The sequence below is a fragment of the Camelina sativa genome, chromosome 16 (assembly GCF_030686135.1).
Source record: "Camelina sativa cultivar CO46 ecotype springtype chromosome 16, ASM3068613v1".
Taxonomy (NCBI): domain Eukaryota; kingdom Viridiplantae; phylum Streptophyta; class Magnoliopsida; order Brassicales; family Brassicaceae; genus Camelina; species Camelina sativa.
In genome coordinates, this window is record NC_141895.1 from 23,663,945 (window position 1) to 23,680,336 (window position 16,392).

At 38.7% G+C, this 16,392-nt stretch overlaps 4 protein-coding genes and 1 pseudogene across 13 annotated transcripts; 3 read left to right on the top strand and 2 right to left on the bottom strand.

The window, feature by feature from the left end:
• Window positions 1-3,090: 3,090 nt before the first annotated feature.
• Window positions 3,091-5,091, bottom strand: LOC104753883 (5-formyltetrahydrofolate cyclo-ligase-like protein COG0212). The gene is made up of 6 exons (XM_087493201.1): window positions 4,530-5,091; window positions 4,339-4,429; window positions 3,941-4,167; window positions 3,770-3,845; window positions 3,539-3,664; window positions 3,091-3,405 (listed from the first exon to the last, which is right to left on the bottom strand). Exons 1-6 carry the CDS (start codon window positions 4,944-4,946, stop codon window positions 3,254-3,256), a joined length of 1,089 nt encoding a protein of 362 aa, XP_087349327.1. The 5' UTR covers window positions 4,947-5,091; the 3' UTR covers window positions 3,091-3,253.
• Window positions 5,092-5,283: 192 nt separating this feature from the next.
• LOC104751571 (uncharacterized) lies at window positions 5,284-12,729 on the top strand. Of its 10 annotated transcripts, none has more exons than XM_010473528.2 (8): window positions 5,284-5,550; window positions 5,657-7,478; window positions 7,571-8,287; window positions 8,401-8,937; window positions 9,030-11,537; window positions 11,695-11,763; window positions 11,857-12,024; window positions 12,291-12,729. In XM_010473528.2, the coding sequence occupies exons 1-8, from the start codon at window positions 5,437-5,439 to the stop codon at window positions 12,509-12,511; spliced, it is 6,156 nt and encodes a 2,051-aa protein (XP_010471830.1). In that variant the 5' UTR covers window positions 5,284-5,436; the 3' UTR covers window positions 12,512-12,729. The 10 variants fall into 10 exon arrangements, with proteins under 10 accessions (XP_010471830.1, XP_010471832.1, XP_010471833.1 ...); XM_010473530.2 differs by having other exon boundaries at window positions 11,869-12,024; XM_010473531.2 differs by having other exon boundaries at window positions 11,872-12,024.
• A 301-nt stretch (window positions 12,730-13,030) lies between these two features.
• On the top strand, window positions 13,031-13,721 carry LOC104751572 (egg cell-secreted protein 1.1 pseudogene; annotated as a pseudogene).
• LOC104751573 (thioredoxin Y1, chloroplastic) lies at window positions 13,664-15,411 on the bottom strand. The gene is made up of 4 exons (XM_010473535.3): window positions 14,733-15,411; window positions 14,371-14,459; window positions 14,016-14,193; window positions 13,664-13,907 (listed from the first exon to the last, which is right to left on the bottom strand). The coding sequence occupies exons 1-4, from the start codon at window positions 14,919-14,921 to the stop codon at window positions 13,842-13,844; spliced, it is 522 nt and encodes a 173-aa protein (XP_010471837.1). The 5' UTR covers window positions 14,922-15,411; the 3' UTR covers window positions 13,664-13,841.
• LOC109129537 (uncharacterized) lies at window positions 15,205-16,327 on the top strand. The gene is made up of 2 exons (XM_087493207.1): window positions 15,205-15,524; window positions 15,604-16,327. The coding sequence occupies exons 1-2, from the start codon at window positions 15,377-15,379 to the stop codon at window positions 16,191-16,193; spliced, it is 738 nt and encodes a 245-aa protein (XP_087349333.1). The 5' UTR covers window positions 15,205-15,376; the 3' UTR covers window positions 16,194-16,327.
• Window positions 16,328-16,392: the final 65 nt, after the last annotated feature.

Genomic DNA, 16,392 nt, shown 5'->3' on the forward strand with positions numbered 1-16,392 from the left:
AAGCCATCTACCATCATGCTCTTGATGTCATTTGATTCTTCAATTGCACACACTATGTATATGAATTTTTCAGCAAGGGTTCTGAGAATCTTCTCAACAATCTTCGAATCAGGCATGTCTTCTCCAAGATTGCGCATATCATTGGCAACCTCCATCACTCGTGAGAAATACTCTTCTATCGTCTCACTATACCTCATCTCAAGGACTTCAAAGCTTCTTCTCAACCTCTGTAGTTGTGCACTTTGCACCCTCTCATTTCCTTGGTGTTTCTTCCTCATCGACTCCCATAACTCCTTTGCTGTGTCCTTCTTTAGAATGGTTTTCAGAATCGACTTGTCAATTGAGGCAAAGAGATAATTCTTCACTTTGTGATCTGTTACGGTCTTCTCTGCTATCTTTTCTTGTAACTCGGTTCGTTGTGCTCCTGACAGAACGGTTCCCCTTTCCTGACTTGGGATGTCGGTTTCTATCAGATCCCACCATTCCTTTGATCGGAGAAAGTTCTCCATCAGCATCGCCCAATGCTCGTAGTCGCCATCAAACTTTGGTATGATCATCACGTCTTTGTCGCCCATTGTTTCTCTCAAATTAGTAACAGGCTCTGATACCACTTGTTATCTCTGTAAATTGGATTTGCAAGAAGATGAACTGAAAAACGCTTACATTGAAACAAAGAAACTGGTCTCTTAAATAGACCTTGATCTTACACGATCATACAAGTGGAAACCGAGAAATAAGCAACTTGACTAACTGAAACAAAACATGTTCTACGTGTAGCTAGTCTACTCCTATAGACAAGGATGACTTATTCAACAAAGAAAAACAACTAGAAATAGAGTAGTTATCCGATACTCTTGATTTTATTCTTCAGAAAGAGCTTCGTAAGAAGAAAACAAAGAGTGTGTTCAAAACGAAGAGAAAAAGTATTTGTGTTATTAATGTCATCAACAATGTCTTTTTGCTGCTGGGATAGAAAGAAGCATCAAATATGGAGTCTATAGAATATGGTTCTTAAAGATAACGCTGGTAACTGCAGAGAATTCAAAGAATGATGAGAAGAAGGTTTCAGGAATAGTTTTTCTTTCTCGGGTTGCTACTTTCTTCTTCGGTTACTATGTTTATAGAACTCGGATTTGAGCTAAGAAAGGTGTTCTGGAAACTTAAGAACGTTTTTTTTCCAGTGATATAAAATTCGACGTCTGACTCCATGTGGTTTGATCTGAAATCTCTCTCAAAGATGCACGTTCGCAGGATTGTGTTGTTCCAGAGCTGTCTTACAGATTTGGTCATAACTTGCAAATCGAAAACCAAATCGTGATCCATTTTTTTTTGTGGCCTTGTATGATCACAGTGGACATGTTTCACCAATTTTCATAATCTTCTGGGTTGTTTTTGCTATCCGATTATGATCTGCTTCAAGACTGCATCAACAAAGCTTCAATACAAGTCACTAGAGTTCCTTCAAGCTGAAAGAATAAGATAAGTTCTTATCAAGATGGACCCCTTTCTGTGTTTTGTGGCTCTTCGATGTGTGATTTAGTGTGATAACGTTTTAAAACTGCAGAAGATTATATTTTGTCTTGTGAAGTTATCATGTGGCTGGTTGTCTCCTGTTTAATGATCAAAATGGAATGGCTCTGTTTGCGTGTCTCTGTCAAGATTTCTGAATGCTTTTAGGCTGAGTTTAGTTTTTGTGAAAACTACACATCTCAAAGGCAACAAGGTATTGGATTCTCAGTATCTTCATCCTTGAGTGGTTATGCCTAGCCAATGTCATATGGGTTACTAAAAGGATCAACGAGTTTTAGTCGTCGAGTTGTGTCATTTTTGTGTTGAATGTGTGGTCGATTGATTGAATATTATATTTGATTGATGCACACAATCATCAAGGAGAGAAGATTAATATTTTTTTGATCTGAGAAAGATTACATAAATGTATTTCAAGTTAACATCTTCAAGAGAGGCTTTGGAAAGTAATATGATCATGCTGAAATTTTGTGGGGGAGATTTGTGCTATTAAGGACTTGAGATTCAACGGTTAGATTGAAGTTTTGACGGTTGAATTGCTATTTATTCAAGCTTCTTCAGTCTGTTTTGGGTACAATATTCTGAAGTTTTCAGATTTTACGTGCTTTGGTGAAGACATCAAAAGGAGATCAATCAAACTTGAAACAAGAAGAGATTTTGCAGAGATAAAAGAGAATGTGTGGAGAATGGGCAAGTGAAAATCGAGCATGTTCGCGGGAGCGAGCGGATATTTTGGAAAAAGTTTGCTCGGAAGAAACAATATAAAGAAATGAGTGATCTCATTGGCATGAGAGATTTGAGAGAAAAGGAGTTCAAGCTTAAAAGGGAGATCTTTTGATGGTATTGTTGAAGTTCTATTTCTAATTAATAAATCCTGAATTTGGTCTGGGAGATGTAGATTATCCGAACCCCGTTAACAAAGTTTGTGTGTTGTTTAATATGCTCTTACATATATGTTCTCGTACTTTAAACATATTAGATCTAGCCACATATATGTGCTTTAGGAGGTAGTGACCATTAAATTAGAGTTTGAAGAAGACGAAGTGGAACAGCTTTGAGGTTTCATAATTGTGGCTTTGAAAAGCTGAATCGATTGAGGTTGTTGTTTTTTTTGGAAAACTGAATCGTTGAGGTGGCAAGGTGATTGGAGGACGATGATGGGGTTTGATGGCAAAGAAGTAGGGGGTTTTATTTTTGTGGGCTTATTAATGGCTTTAAAGTTATTAGATGGTTTTGACAAAAGATGCACAGATGGGCCTTTTATTTGGAAATTGTTTAAGGATCCATTAACATTATTATATGAGAAATTAAGTTTAGTTACGTGTGTTTCCCAATAATTAAAGAAGCTGTATATCACACGGTTTTGTGTGAAAAACTAATCAACTGAAGCAAGAGTTTAGAGTAGTAGATTTTTGCTGATGTGGATAGCTTGAGGAGTCTTAATGACATTCTTTTATTAGTAAGTAAAATAATGTATGATAAAATTATATAAGAACAAATTATGTATGTGTGTATGATCATATAATATTGCTACGATGGTTTGAGATGTGTTTGGATAATGGATAGAAGTGAACTCACCAATTTATATATTGCGTATTTTTGTTTACTTTCACTACTCAATTACATAATATACATACATTTTGTTTTATCGTATAAAACAGTAACCGTTAAAACAAACGGGTAAAAACAGAACTAAAACCAATTGGCCAAAACTAGAAGCCGTTAATTACCGGCGTTTTCGCTCAGCCGTAGGAGGTAATTTCTCAGATGGTCCTGTCGGAAGTTTACGGCCAGTCTTCTTTTCCAATCGCTTTTTTAGCTCTCTTAGTATTCGAATCTGCTGTAGCTTCTCCGGTGACAGTTTGTCCCAATAGATTCCTGCAAAAAAAAAAAAAAAAAAAAACCATCAGCTCTCATGAACAAATGGAGAAAGGAGAATCACTGAATCATGCAAACAGTCCAGCTTGACGACAAGTTGCATGAAATCTTAAGTTCATACGGAAATCAAGACCTTGTGGTTTTGGTATTGGTGTATTTGTGAAAATGACTCGAGTAGGAGTGCATATGATATCCACGGGAACATCGTGAATCGCCAGTTTCTCGAGGGGTATATCATATACGAGCTGACAATCATGTACTGCAAAACAAGTAAACACTTCATCAATCATGTAATGATAAATAACAAAAAAAAAAAAAAAACAATAGAAGGTTGTCCAAAGTTGGTACTTAATTATATCTATACCGGTTGTAACAACGGGTGTGGAATCATCAATGGCTCCCATGTAACGCAACATCCCATATTCAAGTTCAGCAAAACCCTAAACACAAAATGAGGAACTCAACTCATATCTGTATATATAGTTGCTTCAAATGAATTGTCTTTTAATTGAAATTGAATTTGTAGCAATCTCACCTCTCCCTTCCCTAATCGAGCACCTGTTTGTGGGTTAACCGCAACAGAGCCAATGACGATGAGATCAACCTTGATTTTGTCATCAAGGCCAATCGCTCTTCCATATTTAGCTACTCCTACAGAGGTGCAAGCCTCATTGGTCGTTTCGGGTTTCAAGAAATCGGATTCTAGTACAGAGAAGAATCCTGTTCTTAGTCTAGGTTGAGGAGTCAGCAACTTCTTGTCACCTACAATTACAGCAGACAAAAAAGACTAGAATTGGAATACAACTCAAGACTGTTCTTCTTATACATCACCAGAAAGAAATAAAACTTTCATAAAACTGTAACAACTCAACACCTTTGCGACAAAAGGGATTGCAATATGATTGAACATGAGTTCAAAACTCTATAACTAACCAGAAAGTGTAAGAAACCTGATTTGCTTTTGCGGGGAATCAGGATTAACCTTCACGACCATAGCCTTACGAAAAGCCTCAAGCTCGGCTAACTGCACCAAAGAACTCAAATTTAGGCACACTCACTAACAAAAGGCAATAACTAACTTATCAGCAAGAAAGTGAAGAAGGGAGGTAAAAAAATTCGCAAACTTTTCCTGCAGCAGCCGATGCACCGACGAAATTAGGGATTCGGTGATGAACAGGTCTAGGTCTCATAGCGTAGTTCCTAGCTTCCATTAGATCCCACATCTTCTTTCGGATTACCCATTTCCACGCTTTCGGGTCGTCACCACTATCTGGATCCGATTCCAGTTCCTTTTTCGCCGTCTCCGCCATATTCTCCATCGCCGCCGCGTCTAGACTCAACCGTTCAGACTCATAAGCCACTGCATCGAAACCGACGCCGCTATTCTCCGATCCGATTCCGGAGAAATTCCTCCGCCGTGACCCGATTTGCACCGGGAGAGAAATCGGTTTCTGGGAATTGACGAAGGGATTGGATCTAAAACAAGGATGGATTGCAAATCCAGGTGATGATGATCTTATCATTGTTAGATCCACGAACATGAAACACACTCAAATTCAGGTTTTTGAAAAATCTCAGCTTTGTTTAGTGTTAGAAGATAAGAAATCAACGGCTTAGATCATTCGTTTAAGTTCCCGCTGAAAACACTCTTCTTCTCCTGGAGGGTTTAGTGTCAAATTTCAAAAATAATTATTGATTTGATTAAATGGGCCTATTATATCGGCCCAAGAAGCAGTTCTTCTTCTAGACGCTTCCGCGAGTAAAGTACACGCACTCTCCATCTTTCGCATCGGACGGCTTGAACACAAGCGAGTAAAACTCACGTAACACAAGCCGAGCGCGTGATATAAGAGAGCGGGGGTTGCCAAATTCAAATTTAAACTAAAAAAAAAAAAAACATTTCAGGGGACGATTCCGATTCCCAAATTACAGTACTTCTTCGATTCCCGAAACTCAGATTCACCAATTCTATAAATCTAACAATCTGAAGGTGTTGAAAGTGATTCATGGTGAGAGAGAGAATCTTCAGAAATGGAATTTCACCGAATGAAAAGAAAACGTTTACAAGCGTTATCAAAGAAACACGGGATCCCTGCGAACATTAAGAATACCGAGATGGCGAGAAGACTCGCGTATATTTTCGAGGTAAACCACATTGATCCTAATTTCTTGCAAACGTTTTTATCTTTAGGAATCGTCGGTTGATTTTGTTTGTATGTGTATGTGTGTGTGTGTGTGTTTTTGACTGTAGAAGGAAACTTTTACGGAATTGATAGTTTTGCCAGATGATTCTGATGAAGTTGATGTTGTTAAAGATGATTTAGTTGTTAAGAAAGTAAGATTTAGTCCTGAGAACGAAGTTTTTGAATTCACTCGTTCTATGAAGGGGAAGGATGTTCGAACGCGTAGCGAAGGGATTGATAATGTTGGAGAAAGTGGAATTGAGCTACGGCGGTCAACGCGGATTCTGGATAAGGGGAAAACAGTTGTATCTGGTGGTGTTACTCAGGAAGAGTGTAAAGGAACCGAGTTGATGGCTTTGGAACAGTTTGAATATGAGGCTGATATCTCTGAGAGTGAACAAGATGGTTTCATGGTAGAAAAGGTTGGGAGACGGTCTACACGGATAGCATCCAAGGCAGGGACCTTGTTACCTGCTAATCGGTCAAAATTGCTTGTAGATATCGATGATAAAGAAGATCAGCTTGTCAAGAATAATGTGAAGGAGTTGGTATCTATGGTTCAGGATACAGGAAATTGCCATCATAGGAAGGATGTGCAAGATGATCCTAAATTTGAAAAGGTTCCTAGGCGATCTAGACGAATTGGGAGAGATATTGATGTGCAGGCTAATACCCTTGAGGATCAGAGAAGGTCAACAAGGCTCAAAGCTAGATCTACGGTGGTTACTAGTCAAAAAAGCGAGCTAGCCACTAATCAAACGAAGGAGCTTTCAATAGATTGTGAGGTTCAGACAACTGAAGATTACCGTATGATGAAAGTCCAGGATGCTTCTAAAGTTGAAATGGTTCCTCGGCGTTCAAAACGAGGTTGCAACGAAATTAGTGTACTGATGGATAAGCAGCCCGTTAAGGCTGTGAAGCTTGATCACCTTGGAGTAAAAAAGGCTCCAAATCAGTTTAAGCAACGTGAAAAGCGTCTCAGTAAACTTCTAGTAGATGATGGCCAAGCGCAAAAGGGTGATAAACAACCAAAGAAAACTTTTGGAAATGGTAGTGAGGATAAAAAGCTTCTACGAAGTTTGACGCACACTACATTAGCTAATACGCTAGGTCAAGCAATGAGTAGTTCAACGAAGCCTTGTTCAGTTATTGACAGTGAAAAAGATGGAGCTTCTGTTGATAATCTGAAGAAGTCAAATGTGATTGATGAAATGCAGATGGATGATTCATTTGAGAATCCAATAGTGGTTGAAGAGAATCTGGTTGAAAAGAAGACGGGGGAAACTCTTGAAAAGAAGAGGGATAGATCACGTCAGGGCAATCAAACGCCAAGAAAACTTTTGGATCAGTACGCTCATTTTGAGCAAGAAGAAGCAGACAAGAGTAATGTCGGATCTAGAGGCTCTTCCAAGAGGTCAGAGACAATGAATCAAATATGTGTTAAGGAGAAGCCACAAGGAATGATCGAGAACTCAACTTTTCCATCTGACACCAAAGCTGCAGAATCTGTTCTGATTACTGAGAATGTGTTGGATTCTACACCGGATAAAGCAGTTGAAAGTTCTCAAAGAAAAAACACTCAAGAGTTGAATTCTGAACTTACGGAAGATAAACGTGAAGAGAGACTTGAGCGAGACTCAGTTTTGATTGCTGCGGTTAAGGAGAACGAAAAGGAAGTATCATCATGCTCTGTACTTCTTAGCGATCGTTTATCACCTGCTTCAATGCAATATTCAGTAAGCAATTCTAAAGCTGAGCTATTCGCCCCTACTGGCCATATCTTTGTTAAAGAAAATGCTTCTATAGTTGTTGAGGAAAATACCAAAACCATGGACGAAATCCTTATTTGCACTCCTATGTCTGAGCTCAAGGAGCAGACCTGTCTAGAAGGTACGTTTGCTTCATTTGATCTGAATTATTTTCAGTTTTATGTCTAACTATTTATTTTCTAATTTGTGTTTCTTTCTGATGATTAATCACAGCAATCCTGGAAAATTCAGCTGAATGTTGGAAAGAGATTCACCCAAGCAAAGCTGACGAGAAAATATCCTTAGAGAAGGACGTACAAGCAGCAAATTTACATGGAAACGTTTTGGAATACAATACTGTCGGTTGTCTTAGTGCTGGACCTGCTATTGGCTCTTCCAACACTATGAAGACAGTGAATCAAGAATTGGTAAAAGATACGCAACAAGGAATGACTGAGGAGCACTCACCTTCTACATCTGAAACCAAAGCTGCAGAACCTGTTACGATTTCTAAGAACGATTTGGATTTTGCACTGAAAGTTTCCGGTCATTCACTGGAAAGATGCACGCAAGACTTGGATTCTGAACTTCTAGAAGGAGAACATGAGCAGAAAACATTTCTCATGGCTGTGACTAAGAAGGGTAAAGGGGAAGCATCATCACTGTCTAAGTTTCTTGTTGAGCGTTCAGAAGTGAACACACGCCCTGATATCCGCAGCACTGGTTGTTATCTATCTGTGGAAGAAACTACCTCTCCTGCTAAAGCACATTTACGAATGAGCCATCCAAAAGCCAAGCTAGGCGTGCCTACAAGCCGTATCTTTGACAAGGATATTGTTTCGACAGTTATCACCGAGGAAAATATTAAAACCAAGGAAGACACCCTTATTTGCACTCCTAGATCTGAGCTTAAGGAGCATAGCTCTATCTCTAAGTTAGCCAAAATTGAAGGTATGTTCTTTTATTCATTTGCTTTGAACTATTCTTGTATTTTTCTCGAACTAATTATTTTATGATCTGTATCTTTTTCAAACATTGAATCACAACAATCCTGGAAAATTCAGCTGAATGTTGTAAGGAGACTCACTTAAGCAAAGATGATGAGAAAGGAATGGAGGACTCACTTTCTACATCTGAAACCAAAGCTGCAGTTTCTGTTATGATTTCTGAGAATGTTTTAGAAACTACTCTGGAAAGCTCAATTGATATTTCACAGAGAAGAAACACTCAAGAGTTGCATTCTGAACTTATGGAAGGAGAATGTGAAGAGAAACATGAGCAAGACACAGTTCTGATGGCTTCAACTAAGGAAAAAGTGGAATCATCATCACTGTCTTTATTTCTTATGGAGCGCTCAGAAGTGAACAACCCTGCAGTCGAGCTTTTTGTAGAAACCACACAACCTCCTACTTCAGTACTGTTAGCAGTGAGCAACCCGGAAGCTGAGTTAGGCGATCCTACCGACCATATTCTTGTGAAGGATATTGCTTCAACAGTTATTGCCAAGGAAGATATCAACACCAAGGATGAAATCTTTATTTCCACTCCTACATGTGAGCTGAAGGAGCACAACTTTGTAGCTAAATTAGCAGAAGAAAAGGGTATATACTGTTAATCATTTTAATTTAATTTTAAATTTTTTGCTTAACTAATTACTTACTTATCCATGTTTCTCTCTGACATTCAATCACAGCAATCCTGGAATATTCATCTGAATGTCAGAACGAGATTCAATCAGGCGAAGATGGTGAGACAGGTTCCTTAAAGAAGACAATACAAGCAGAAAATCTTTATGGAAACTTTTCTGGATACAACACTAAGAATAGTTCTCTTGGTGAATGTGTAAATCTGGAGATGCTGGATGAGATTCTGGAGAAATCCGAGCAGAAAAGTTATTTTGAAAGAGGTTGCAAACTTAACGCGTTAGAGCTAAAAAGATGCTCGTCAACTGATATCACTTCTCATTCTCTTGAGGAAAATAACGTTTCAAAGTGTTTTGAGGAAGATAACACAGAAGCTCTGTCCCTACCTCTACCTAGAAACAACGATTCTAGTTCCTCTGATGAGTTAGCTATATTTACTACCCCAGAAAGGAAGTTGATGTTGATGGAACGAAGCAGTGAAAGGGGAAAGATGCGTGCAGCTGATTCAGTGACCCAACACAATGATGAAGCAGTAGAGTCTCATGCTATTGTTTTCACAACTCCTAAACAAGTTTCAACGCTGGGGAATGCTGAGATAGATGAGGCCGGAAAGGAAGACGAAGCTGAAGTATCCACTGGGCTACAGAATGATCAACCTTTAGCAAATTTTGAACCAAACGAAACAGGATGGCAAGGAATCAATAGTGCTGAGAAGTCATGTCTTTTTACAAGCGCGGAGAGACAACTATTGTACGGAGGATCTGAACAAAAGGAAGCAGTAATTATTGGAGAAATAGTGGGTGAAGAGTTTCATGACGTGTATGTTATTCCAAATGTTCCAGTTAAACATACCTTTCCAGAAAACTCAGAATTGGACGAAGCTGCAGAAGGTGATGTTAATAAGTCTGTTAAATTGCGAGTTGACTCTGGCATTTTCACTAGTGCCGAGAAACATTTTGAAACAGATGAAGGGGTAAAAGGAGACAATATAACTGCTAAGTCTCATGTTGTCTCTGATCTTCTCACTGCTGCCGAGGGCCACTTTCTTCTGATGGGAGTGTCTGAACCAGATGAAGCTGAAAAAAGCAGGGAAAAGGGAATGGCTCTTGCAGCTGAATCAATGACCGAACGAAACGATGAAGTAGGAGAGTCTCATGCTGTTGTTTTCACAACTCCTAAACAAGTTTCAACACTGGGGGATGCTGGGATAGATGAGGAGCATACATCTACCATCTTTCCTGATGAATTTGATGTCAAGGAATCAATAGTGCTGACAAGTCAGGTCAAACAAGGAGATCGATCTGGAATGAATGAAGAAAATAGGACTGTTGAGCTTCAACGTGATTCTGGCACTTGTAGCCTGGATGCACATACTCTCTTGGGAAATTATGTATCAGGTGGAGGGAACAACCCTATGGAGTTTTATGAAGATTATGTTGTTTTCACTGACCAGGAGAGATATGAGCTTGCTGGATCTGTTGGACATGATAAAGCTAGAGAAAGTGAAGGAAAAGAGGTTGTGCAGTTTTATGAGAAATCTGAAGTGTCCACTGGGCTACACAGTGCTCAACCTTTAGCATTTTCTGAACTAAGTGAAACAGGAAGGCAAGGAATCAATAGTTCTGACAAGTCAGGTCTTTTTACAAGCGTGGAGAGACAACTCCTGTACGGAGCATCTGAACAAAAGGAAGCAGTAAAGACTGGAGAAAAAGCGGGTGCAGAGTATCATGATGGGTTTGATGTTCCAGAAAACTCAGAATTGAACGAAGCTGCAAAAGGTGAAGAAAATAAGTATGTGGAATTTCGAGTTGCCTCTTTCACTAGTGCCGAGAAACATCTTGAAACAGATGAAGGGGTAAAAGGAGACAATATAACTGCTATGTCTCATGCTGTGTCTGATGTTCTCAGTGCTGTTGAAGGCCAGTTTCTTATGGGAGAGTCTGAACCAGATGAAGCTGAAAAAAAATACAGAGAAAACAACGATGTGGATATGTTGGGTGAATCTAACACGTCCTTTGGCCCAGAGATGCACATGCTGTTTGGAGAATCTGAACTAGATGGAACAAAAAACATACGAGATTATACAGCTACCACTTGCGAAGAGTCTTTTGCTTTCACTTCTCCAGAGAGACGACAACTTTTAGTAAACTTTGAACCATACAGCGCTCGTAAGAAAGAACAAAAGGTGGTGGAAGACAGTGTGGTTCAGGAAAGTCTTCTTGCAGTTCAAGATTTCAGAGAAAATACCATTGCTGACTCAAGCAGTAGTATCGCATCCAAATTTGTTTACATCAATTACTCTAATGCTGGGATAGAGACTGCAGGCGCAGAGTTAATGCCGAAAGGTTCTCAGGCAGAGGATGTTGCAGGTCATATTTCACATGTTGACTCGTTAAATCTTTTTGATTTTGAGACTGAGGAAGCAGAGTCAATCATGGAAGCAGAAATAAATGTTTCCTTTAGCTCCTATGTTGCGTTACCAGCCAAAGGTAACTCGGAGACAATTGACGAAATTTCCCACGACCTTGAAGTTGCTGGAACATGTTCCATGGTGTCTGGTGAGCAACTTCTTATTAAAATTTCATACAGCCAATAATATAATCTATATCATATGACGTAACCATAGGTTGACCATTTTGTCTGAAGTTATTATGCTTATATCATTATATCAGTTGAGATTAAATTTTCATCTCTTTCTTCATTCTTGAAACGCAGAAGAATCTGGCCCTTCCACTGACAATCAGAATCAGATACATGATGCGCTGGAAGAATTGGCAATAACAGGTAGCTATCACATTAACACTCTTACATTTCAGTATCACATGCTCGAGGCATATTTAAGTGCAAAATTGTTATATTGTTTCCAATCATTTGTAGACATTAATGAAGCAGATAAGCTAACAAAGAACATTCAAAAAGGCTTGGAGGGAAATTTCCTGTTGAATTCTTCAGGTGGCTCCTATGTCAATGTCTCTGGAAAGACATGCATCTTAGCTGGAACCGAGGATGAAGATGAAGCAGCTGGTCCTGTTGCTACTGCCTTTGGTAAATTTATTTACGACATCTTAGCAATTTCTAGGTGTTACTTACTATATTGGGATATATACTCTTGACTAATAACTGCTTCTACTCAATCCATTCTCACAGAGAAAAATATCTCTCTGACCCCTGATGAATATACTGTTCAGAATAACATGAATGAAAAAGTTTAGTTTTCTAACAAATGTTATGTCTCTTGTATCCAGCAAAAATGGCAAAACAGCTAAAACAATGACTAACCCCTAAATGTTTATTTCGTTTTATAATTGCAGATAAGGAAATGATCAGCAGAGAAGCTACTCCTGAAACCAGAAAGGAGATATCCGAGATGCAAGTGAGAAGAGAACCAAGCTTGATTTACGGAACACAAGTGAAGCCTAAAAGACATGACATGAAAGAGAATGCACCAAACTTGAAGATTGTGCATAATCTTAACGTAACAGCTCCAAGAACATCAAAGAGACAGCCGCTCCAAGACTTGGGGAAGAACTAGAAGACGAATCTGCATATCTCATGCACTTATCTAAAATTTCTCTTATCCGCTATAATAATTTCTGCTTCTATTATGTACTTTGAAACACCTATCTTGAATTAGTACTACTAAGCTAATTACGTTTCAAATTTGCAGTATTGAATGTGTTTTTATAAAAAATAGTTTGCCTTGTGCTTTCTTCTGTTGCAAGATGATCAAATAGTCATATTATGTTAACACATGCACCAAACCTATTTCTTCCAAAGATTTTGATGGTGACTATGTTTCGGTTGAATTGAATCAAATGAATTCCAGGTCAAGTGATCCTAATGTGGCCCATTAGCATACTCGCTTGTAAACGATAGTAAATGTTCTATAGTCCCACTAATAACGCAGGTTTAATACAGTAATAATACCCACTACGCCACTCAGCACTAATTATCTCACAAACTAATCAGCTTCCCCTCGTAATTACTTTGGCCCTTTCAATCTACCATTTACTTGTAACAGTCAAGTCCTAAGTGACTATATAAACTCTCTAAGGTTATCTCTCAATTCTCATCACAAACATTAGCAAATTCACCATATCCACTCTTAATCTTTTTTTCTTTCGACTTTACCAATCTGTGAGATATGGCTATCAAATCCAGTTTCATGGTAACCACGCTCATGCTCATGGTGGCTTCCTCCATAGTGACAGCTCGACCTCTCATGAAACCATCTGTGGGCTCGTCGTCTCCCCCCACAAGCCTTGTGTACAGGCTCAGGCTTGATGAAGATACAGGTTACTGCTGGGACTCACTGATGCAGCTCCAACACTGCTCTGGAGAGCTGATCCTGTTCTTCCTCAACGGTGAGACTTACATTGGCCCTGGGTGTTGCAGTGCTATAAAAACAGTTGGACGCAAGTGTTGGCCTACTATGATTGGTGTTCTTGGGTTTACTGCACAAGAAGGTGACATGCTCCAAGGTTACTGTGATGGCCATGACTCTGACAACAACGGTGAAGACCATGCTCTTTCCTCCTCACCACTGCCTCTGTCCGTGAACTACAAGCCTACGGTTGTTAGATCCTTTTCTAACCCTTGAATCATAGAATTCATTCAGGTTACACGCCTGCTATGTTTTCTTTTGCTAAGGAAAATTTAGTCTTGATGTAATTGGAGAGGGATATTGAAAAATAGCTTCTCTGTTAACACTTTTGAGAATAAAAGATCTGGCATACATAATCTTCTTTCTTCTCAAATTCTCTTTGTTAATCAACCGAAAAACATCACTATCTCTAAGCCCTGATTAGGTCAGGGACAGTGGAAAAACATACCAAAATCAAAAGAGTTCACTTGATCCATAACTAAGGCTTCACTTGCAGAGAATCCTCGATTCGTTGGATGAGTTGTTTGGCCGTCAAAGCACCCTCCTATATAATTCACAAGGAAAGAAAACGATTGTGAGTAAGATCAAGAACTTTAAGAGTAAACACCAAAGTAAACCACAAGATATAAAAAGACAATAGAACTCATCATACAAAGCGATCACAAGGCTCTCCATCTTTGAATAAGATAAATGTAGGAAGTGCTTCAATCTTGTACTTATTGGCAATACTCGGGTACTTTTCGGTATCGATCTTCACCACCTGGATCTTGTCTTTCAGGGTTGAGCTCACTTCATCGAGTATTGGAACCATGAACTGGCAGGGACCACACCTGCCAAACGAGCATTACATTCTGAATTACTAGCTTTTCAAAATCTATATGTCAAACGAATAAGCTCAAAAAGCAAACAGACTACAATGGATCCCAAACTAGACCAAAGTATGTATACTCATTCATATGTAGCTAGCTAATACCAAACTTGGAATTGTACAGAGAAAATGGACTCACCAGGTCGCATAATAGTCAACCAGAACTGGCTTGTCAGAGTTGACAAGCAGATCCTCAAATGAGTCATACGTCTGCTTCTTGGCTTCAATCTGAAGTAATAGCAACAAGGTCTTGTAAAATTAGCTCAAACTTAAATAGGAAGACACTCACTTTAAACGAATTCCCAAACCCTAGAGTAACAATAATCAGCTAGGAACTAAAATAAGAAACTAGCACCATAGGAAGACTCATCAGCAGCTCAACTCTCACCGGAAAGTTTCAAGCTTGAGATTGAAGTATTACTTTTTCACATAGATTAGCACACAGAAAGCTAGATTTAAATGGAAATACAAAGTTAAGCAAGCAGAGAAGGAGAGAATTACAGGTCGAGGAGTGCAACGAGTCGTTGAAGATAAAGAAGGAAACTTTATAAAGTCTCCGGTTCGAAACCGACGAACGGGAAACTGAAATTTAACGGCGGAGATAGAACGAGAAGTGAAAGCAGAAACACTAGACGAATCTTTCGAATTCAGCGAGGGAATCTTACACGACGAGAGAGATATCGCCGCCATTGAAAATAAAATTTCAGAAAAAAGACGATCTTTTGATTCAGCCGCGGCGTTAGTAGGTTGACGATGACACTTGTGAAAACTCAATTTGACCAGAGAGAGAGAGAGACAGAACCGAACTCTTCAGAATGAAAAAGACAGAAGGTACTAGAAAGAGTGTGATGATCCACTACGGTCGAGTGCACCGTATCGTTTTTGTAATTGCCCACCTAAACCACAAATACGCATACCACTGTACCCAAACACACCCTTGCTTTTATGTTCTACGCAGCTGGGAGCCTGGGACAGTTAGAATAAAAAGAGAAAAACTTTATTGAGTTTCCTGAAGAAGCAAGTAACGAATATATATTCTCTCAAACATATGAAAGCTACCAAAAAAAAAAAAAAAAAAAAAGCTAGTTCTGATTAAAACTAAACAGATGTAGTAGTAGCTCAAGAAGAAGAAACACACAAAAAAGATGGAGGTAGAATTAGGTCTGAAGATAACTCGAACAAAAGACGATGTCTCTTCCTCTAGAGATTTTCAGGTTGTTAAAGATTCTTTTGGTCATCTCTCACTTTCTCGAGAAACCAACTCTGTGTTCATCCTCACTCTTCATCTCAAAGGTTATATAATCATGTAAAGTCACTCTCTTTTTTTAGTCTTTATATAAATAAGATATTGAGGTTGAAAACCAAAATGCAGGATTCAAGAAGGAGGGTATCGATATCGAGATAAACAAAGAAGGGAATCGGATAAAGATAAGCGGAAGAAAACAAGTACAAGAGATGGTTTTGGTAAAGTGGGTTGAATGGAAAAAAGAAACTGAAATAAAGGAGTTCAAGAAAGTGTTTCGGATTCCGGATATCGTTAATCTTGACAAGATCAAAGCGAAACTCAATGAAGAAGATGGGACTTTAACTGTTACAATGCCTAAGAAAATTAAGGGGATTACGGGTTTGAAGATCGAGGAAGAAGAGGAAGAGGAAGAAGAAAAAACAGAGCCAATAGTAGAAGAGAAAACAGAACCAGAAGAAGAAATCAAAGAAGAGCCAAAACCTGAGGTAGAAGAAGAAGAAGTAGAGCCACAGAGAGAAGTGGAAGAAGACAAGATTGAAGAAGAGGTTGTTGAGGAAGAAACAAGGGATCATGATGAGGAAAAGAAAGAAGAAGTCGAAGATAAACCAAGAAAGAAGAGAAGAAAAAAGTTTCGTTTACCATGTTTTGCAGGATCCACTCTGCTTATGTCTATTATTGTTTTCATTATTCAATTGATTCAGTCCAGAAAAAAATGAGATCACTCCTTAGGTTTTTAGGGTTTGGGTTCTTGCTGATTTTCCAAGGATAGAACCCATTTTATTCTTATTATTTGTTTTTGTAAGAAAAGAAACAATCTGACTTTATGTAATGTGAGTTTTGTGTTATACTATTGGTCCTCAGATAGATAAAAACAAAAATATTGAATCCAAAAATATTTAATTACCTGTTCAGTAT

Coding starts and splice junctions, on each gene's coding strand:
- LOC104753883 (XM_087493201.1), bottom strand. CDS start 4,946: ATGTTCGTGGATCTAACAATGATAAGATCATCATCACCTGGATTTGCA. Junction 4,430..4,529: donor CATCGGCTGCTGCAGGAAAA/GTTTGCGAATTT, acceptor TCTTTGGTGCAG/TTAGCCGAGCTTGAGGCTTT. Junction 3,406..3,538: donor ACCAATACCAAAACCACAAG/GTCTTGATTTCC, acceptor TTTTTTTTGCAG/GAATCTATTGGGACAAACTG.
- LOC104751571 (XM_010473528.2), top strand. CDS start 5,437: ATGGAATTTCACCGAATGAAAAGAAAACGTTTACAAGCGTTATCAAAG. Junction 11,764..11,856: donor GGAAGAATTGGCAATAACAG/GTAGCTATCACA, acceptor AATCATTTGTAG/ACATTAATGAAGCAGATAAG. Junction 12,025..12,290: donor TCCTGTTGCTACTGCCTTTG/GTAAATTTATTT, acceptor TTATAATTGCAG/ATAAGGAAATGATCAGCAGA.
- LOC104751573 (XM_010473535.3), bottom strand. CDS start 14,921: ATGGCGGCGATATCTCTCTCGTCGTGTAAGATTCCCTCGCTGAATTCG. Junction 14,460..14,732: donor CTCGTTGCACTCCTCGACCT/GTAATTCTCTCC, acceptor CTATTACTTCAG/ATTGAAGCCAAGAAGCAGAC. Junction 14,194..14,370: donor GTTGACTATTATGCGACCTG/GTGAGTCCATTT, acceptor CTCGTTTGGCAG/GTGTGGTCCCTGCCAGTTCA.
- LOC109129537 (XM_087493207.1), top strand. CDS start 15,377: ATGGAGGTAGAATTAGGTCTGAAGATAACTCGAACAAAAGACGATGTC. Junction 15,525..15,603: donor CCTCACTCTTCATCTCAAAG/GTTATATAATCA, acceptor ACCAAAATGCAG/GATTCAAGAAGGAGGGTATC.